This window comes from Haliotis rufescens, unplaced genomic scaffold (assembly GCF_023055435.1).
Source record: "Haliotis rufescens isolate VD_foot unplaced genomic scaffold, xgHalRufe1.0.p SCAF_21, whole genome shotgun sequence".
Taxonomy (NCBI): domain Eukaryota; kingdom Metazoa; phylum Mollusca; class Gastropoda; order Lepetellida; family Haliotidae; genus Haliotis; species Haliotis rufescens.
The window spans coordinates 3,125,688-3,132,404 of record NW_025963902.1 but is presented as its reverse complement, the minus strand read 5'-3'; the positions used below and the strand labels follow the sequence as shown (position 1 = coordinate 3,132,404).

The window sequence follows — 6,717 nt, the reverse complement described above, 5'->3', positions numbered from 1 at the left end:
ATGAGTAGACTCCGATACACATGAACATGAGTAGACTCCGATACACATGAACATGAGTAGACTCCGTTAAACATGAACATGAGTAGACTCCGATACACATGAACGGAGTAGACTCCGTTACACATGAACGGAGTAGACTCCGTTACACATGAACGGAGTAGACTCCGATACACATGAACGGAGTAGACTCCGATACACATGAACATGAGTAGACTCCGATACACATGAACATGAGTGGACTCCGTTACACATGAACATGAGTGGACTCCAATACACATGAACATGAGTGGACTCCAATACACATGAACATGAGTGGACTCCGATACACATGAACATGAGTGGACTCCAATACACATGAACATGAGTAGACTCCAATACACGTGAACATGAGTAGACTCCAATACACGTGAACATGAGTAGATTCCGTTACACATAACATGAGTAGACTCCGAAACACATGAACGGAGTAGACTCCGATACACATGAACATGAGTAGACTCCGATACACATGAACATGAGTAGACTCCGATACACATGAACATGAGTAGACTCCGATACACATGAACATGAGTAGACTCCGATACACATGAACATGAGTGGACTCCAATACACATGAACATGAGTAGACTCCAATACACATGAACATGAGTGGACTCCGTTACACATGAACATGAGTGGACTCCAATACACATGAACATGAGTGGACTCCAATACACATGAACATGAGTGGACTCCGTTACACATGAACATGAGTGGACTCCGATACACATGAACATGAGTAGACTCCGATACACATGAACATGAGTAGACTCCGATACACATGAACGGAGTAGACTCCAATACACGTGAACATGAGTAGACTCCGTTACACGTGAACATGAGTAGACTCCGTTACACATGAACATGAGTAGACTCCGATACACATGAACATGAGTAGATTCCGTTCCACATAACATGAGTAGACTCCGAAAGACATGAACATGAGTAGACTCCAATACACATGAACATGAGTAGACTCCAATACACATAACATGAGTAGATTCCGATACACGTGAACGGAGTAGACTCCTATACACATGAACGGAGTAGACTCCCATGTACATCAACTTGGACACTCCATCTTGCTTCCATTTGATATGCAACAGTGTAGAACATACCAAAATGTGTCATATGTTCACAAAAATATTCGTTTGATGAGCTGTACTAGAAGTCTTTTGATGGGTTTCACTTTGATTGACAAGGTTCATATCTTGAATGATTAGTGTTACATCTTGATTAATCAATCAATGATTGCATCTTGGGCCAAAATAAATAAATGTCATGGTTCCGTTCACATGGTTTTCAAATGAATAAAATACGCCGAATTCACAGAAACATTTTTGTCATATTTGATGAAATATTAAGGTCCTTAACTAAGACAGTGTTGGTTGTAATTAAAGTGAGCGAGTGAGTTGGGTTTAACGCCGCTTTTAACAGTTTTCCAGTTACATCGCGGCGTGTCAGCTTAATGTGGGAGGAAAAGCCCGAAGTGATGCAGGTCTTAGACGTTTACCACTTCGGTATTACCCATGAGCACGGGTATGGTGCTGACAAACCTAGAAACATAATCGGGGCGAACCAGGATTCAAACCTACAATCATAGGTTTCTGGTGAGCCCAAGGGACGCAACTGTGCACAGCGAATCGCAGCAACTTAGCCAACTTGGCCTACCGTGACCCTGGTTGTAATTAGAACCCATCACACCGCCACAATAGAGCTTAGAGGCCTTAACTGTTTGTTCTCTAGAAAGTCCATAGACAATGTGACCACATGATTCAGTGCTCAATTCCACGCATGCCTTTTTGTTTATATTGAATCTGTCCTAAGGACCGGTGTTTATTCTAGTATCAATTCAGTGATTTTGCAGACACATATGACTTTTGCATGCCATTCCTTTATATCATAACAACATTTGAAATCCTCTTTTGGACATTTTAGATGACAATAAGCCAATATCCAAGAAAATGAACCGATGTGAAACCCTGTAAAATTTCAAAACATGGTCCAAAACTGAACATATATGTTCTCTTGAGCATTCTGACAAATTTCTTTGTCAGTTGGGGTCAGGCGCGATGTGCATGACATATTAACACAACACATCACAACACAACTCTGACCTCACGTAACCCACACGTAGACTCGTCATTTCACTGCCAATAGGGGCAGGTATCAGAGACCACGTTGGGGGGGGTTGAAAAAAAAAGAATAAAAGTATCCCCTGAAATATCTCCATGTTGATAATATAAAACCAAACATGGTAGTCAAATTACAACTGTTTTTTTAAATGTGGAATAATTAATACCATTGATAAAAAACATGAATTTCTAGAACCAATCATGAGTATTGTCGTTTTTATCAGCGATTTCAAGATCACATGAGGACTTTGAAGGCTGTCAGAGAGATTTTTCCAAAATGTTCTATTTTTCGTAAGAGAAACCTATCATATTTGTTCCCTAATGATCTACATGGAGACATAACTAGGACACACAAGGTGTAGTGATGTGACTCATTGTCCAAACGCTTCTCCGTCAAGTCTTGGTACAATGTCCCCTGATCTTTATCCACGGTACTGTTCCTGTCTCTACATGGTTCACTGGAATGATTGTTAAACAAATACCAGCCAATCAAATACAACCTGATCAGCTTCTGATTGGTCAGTTCGATGGAAGACAATTTTGGTATGTTGTAAAACTCAGTCAGATTGTTGGAGCAGGGAATTTGTAACAATGTGGCATGGAATACTGACTATGTTGCAGTACAATATTTGGACATGGGAAACACTGCCAGACTGTCGGTCAACATCCTGTTGAAATGTTCCTTCAACTGGAATATAGATACCGTATACAACGTAATAAGTGCCCAGGGCGCTCTCAAAATTAGAAATAGGGGGCTCTTATTAGAATATTACTTTGGTAAAAAAAAAAGAGTTAAAAGATAAATTTTGTGGTTTTTGCTGACAGCCTGAAATGTTTATATATGACAGATATATTTTTCCAGAATGTATTTGCCCATAATTAAGGGTGCATATAACACACGAGTGCATATTATACACAAATAAATAAGTCTTATGTACATTGATCAATGGGAAGGATGCTAATTGGGATTGTTCACTAGCCAATATATTAGCAAATATTGCCGTGGGCGCTTATTACGTCAGATACGGTATGTGTTGTGGTAACACAAAATTGGGCCACTAAGGAACACAGAGGGACAGAATGTTGGGCCAATAACTGAAAACAGACCTGATACTGATTGGACAATGTGACATTGACATAACCTCGACCACTGAGAAATTCAGGGTCAGACTGAGGTAACCAGTGACTAGCCAGTTGAGTACACCACTACACCCTGCCACCTGGAGGTGCGCCTCTGATCGGCACCTCAAACCACCTCCGACTTGATCTCCTCCGCAAGACCTCCCCATCGCAGTCGGTACACCTTGTTGCGCCACGTTATGGTCCGGGTTCGGTGGCACTGGATGAACACGTAAACCACCAACATCTCTCGCATCAACCATGCCACCAGAAACTCAAATTTGGAAAATTTTAGAGGTCCATTCTGAAAAAAAGATGAGACAAAGCTGTCATATTCCTGAGTTAGTTCATAGGGATGTCACGATAAATTGAAATATCAATATATTGCTATTGGTAAGCACTTTAAGTCAATAGATCGATTGTTAAATCAGTTCCCGATCAATAGTATCGATTTCAGTTAGGAATATCGATAGTTTCGATTGTAGTTACCATATCAATAAAATACATGCAATGCTGTTCAATTTGTTTTTCTTTTGATCATGAGTGGTAGTAATTTACACATGGAAATTTGGAAGTTTCTTTTTCTTAAATTATTAGAGTAAAGAAAAAACAAATCTGTCATATCTCAAATTTTACTTTTTATTTGTTGTTATGGTTATCACATTCAAAGGAAACGTCAGTTGCAAGGTTTAATTCAACTCTAAAATCCATCTAAAATGATACACTGAAAACTATGATATTTATCGCAATAGTTGCTTGCAATATCAACAGTTATCGCAATAGTGATTTCCAGACCAATAGTCACCCCTATTAGTTCACATACAAGGGCTGGGACGGGCTAACTCGGGTACCCGGTTCGGGTGGGTACTGAGTAGGACCCGGGTACCCACAGGACTCCCCGGACCCGTGGTTAGTCTCGTGATAAATTGTTTAATGACAAAAATGATCTAAAACTATATGGTTACACTACAAGTCACTAATGTTTGCATTTCTTTCTGACTATGTACCCATTCCTTCTGACTTTGATATGTTTGAATAAAGATAAATCTTCAGTCAACTTCAGCGTATGCATGACCAGATCATTTTATACGTATAACTAAATACATTTTGTCCAGGGCTACGGTCAAACCATCCCAATCGGACATTTAGTACTCATCTCTTGAGACCTACAGCGGGTACCCGGGTAGGGATGGGTAATACATGTATTCCTTGATGAGTAAAATACTGGAATACAGTATTTAACTACCGTTCGACTTGGAATATTTAAGGATTTTTATTTTTATTTTATTTAAAATGGAAATAAAAACGAATCATGCAGCAAACTTTATGATGATGTGGGCAGTGCCTGAGAACCAAGACTATTAGATTTTTTAGCCTAAAATAAAGGGGGAAGGAACTTTCAACTTTTGGCAACAGAATTACAGCCTCATCTAGGGTGTCTGAACTGTGTCTGCTAAATGTAACACCAGATGTTGTTCATACTGCTGGAGAGAGAGTTGCCTTGTCCCTCCCTTCCCTCCCCTCCCCATAAGGTCAAAGTCAGAGTTGGGTTTGCACCTGACAGCAGATTCCTTGCAGGGACTGGTGTGAATGAAACATACTATGGGTGTATCGGTATATCGGTAAATTGAGGTTCATTTTTCCACGATACGTACATGTATCACAATATCTTTTTTTCATGCTCGATATATCAGGTGATTTCAATGATGTTTATGATGTGTTGTTTAATGTTATATACTTGTCAAATGCTTGCCTCAGGGGCCCCTAGAGGGCTGTGCACTTATTGACTGAGTAAACATCATGTTGTACCAGCATCTTGTTTTGTTCCATTTATGAACTTCAATTCATACCTTAAATGTATCAGATAGCTTCTGAATTCAAAATTTAGAATTATATACAATATTTTGTGATATGCATTGCAATACAGTCTTGTGCATCGCAAAATATTGTAATACACTTTAAACCTCCAATACCCATTGCACTCTCCTACTCAGAGTTCCATGAGGCCGGCAGCCAGCTAGCATAGTACCTCTGCCACAGGCCAGCGCCATGTGACAATTCATCACATCTTTCACAGTCCATTCAAGATATTGCATATGCTTTTCATCCGTTTCATGTTTGACAAGTCTACACATTTTCATAAACAAATGTCAAAGAATGGTTAACTTTCATTGAGAAAGTATGCAAATACGTAAAAATCTACTTATTTTTGCGTAGTTATCCTATGTTTACATTGGTTGTACGGCTCCACGTGCTGTCATCGAAGCCAAACGGAGAGCTAGCGACACGGTCACTTTGATGCATAAATATATATTGTCATGCAACTCACTGTCGCAGTTGTAGTAGCATATCTATATAGTTATGCAAAACAATATGTAAAGCGCCCCCAAATACTTGCATTAGTCTGTTCTATACTGATTTCTGAAAAAGCGTGTTTGTTTACAAACAAGAGAAAAGTCTGGTCACGTGATATGCAAATTAGCCTGTGGCAGTGGTGTTATGCTGAGTCACCACTGCGACGGAGTGTGTACCCATTCCTAAACCTTACCTCGACTGTTGTAATGAGAGTATAATCCAGCAGGAACCAGCACAGAATATGGAGGAGGAAGACCACGGAGGCGCTGATGTCAAACAGATGCTGGATGGCAAAAGACGCACACACTCCTATGATCATACACTCTGATATCGGTTCCAGGAGTATCAGCGTTGGCAACATGGATATCCGCAAGTGACACCACCTAATTAGACACAAGGCATCATTTTCAAGGAATGTACATTTACGCCGGACTGGACACCACCTAATTAGACACAAGGCATCATTTTCAAGGAATGTACATTTACGCCGGACTCGAATTCCATAATCAGTTCTTTGAAAAACATAATCAAACATTAACTACTTTCACCACTGACATGGACGGGGTAGTTTTTGGTAAAGGTTTTTAGTTCTCAGAATGAAACAGGGTTTTACGTTGACTTACAAAAGTGGGGAACCCCCATCCTTAATTTCAAGAATTGGAAAAGGCTAGTCTGGTGAAGTAATGAAAACGTGTCGTGTACTGTACGTTTTGATAATAACCTTAATTATAGGACCTTTATATTCTTGTCAAGCATTTGGTACAATGAACATTATTGTGCGCCCCTTGGGACACAATATCTTTATTCTTGCATCCATTCTATAAAACTGTGAGAACAGAACGCACATTTCTACGTCTTGTAAAATGCTGATGACATGAGAGGGAGAGAATTTTAGTTCATGTCTAATACAAACACCTCAAAGCAGCAAGTACTTCAATTTGCAGACTTCATGAAAATAATAATTCAATTTGCTCAGAAATGTTCACACATACTGATAAATTATTGTCATTTTGTTCATCACAGTTCACAAGTCACCTGTCAAGACTTGAGGAGATCAGATGAATTGTTA

At 39.6% G+C, this 6,717-nt stretch overlaps 1 protein-coding gene across 1 annotated transcript in view; it reads right to left on the bottom strand.

Moving 5' to 3' along the window:
• Positions 1-3,070: 3,070 nt before the first annotated feature.
• LOC124133431 (ceramide glucosyltransferase-like) overlaps positions 3,071-6,717 on the bottom strand; it is a 28,039-nt gene continuing 24,392 nt past the window's right edge. Inside the window, exons 8-9 of the mRNA XM_048401101.1 lie at positions 5,842-6,031; positions 3,071-3,597 (exon numbers count right to left, since the gene is read on the bottom strand). Coding sequence (XP_048257058.1) covers positions 3,421-3,597; positions 5,842-6,031 — 367 coding nt within the window. The 3' untranslated portion in view covers positions 3,071-3,420. The remainder of the gene's footprint in view (positions 3,598-5,841; positions 6,032-6,717) is intronic.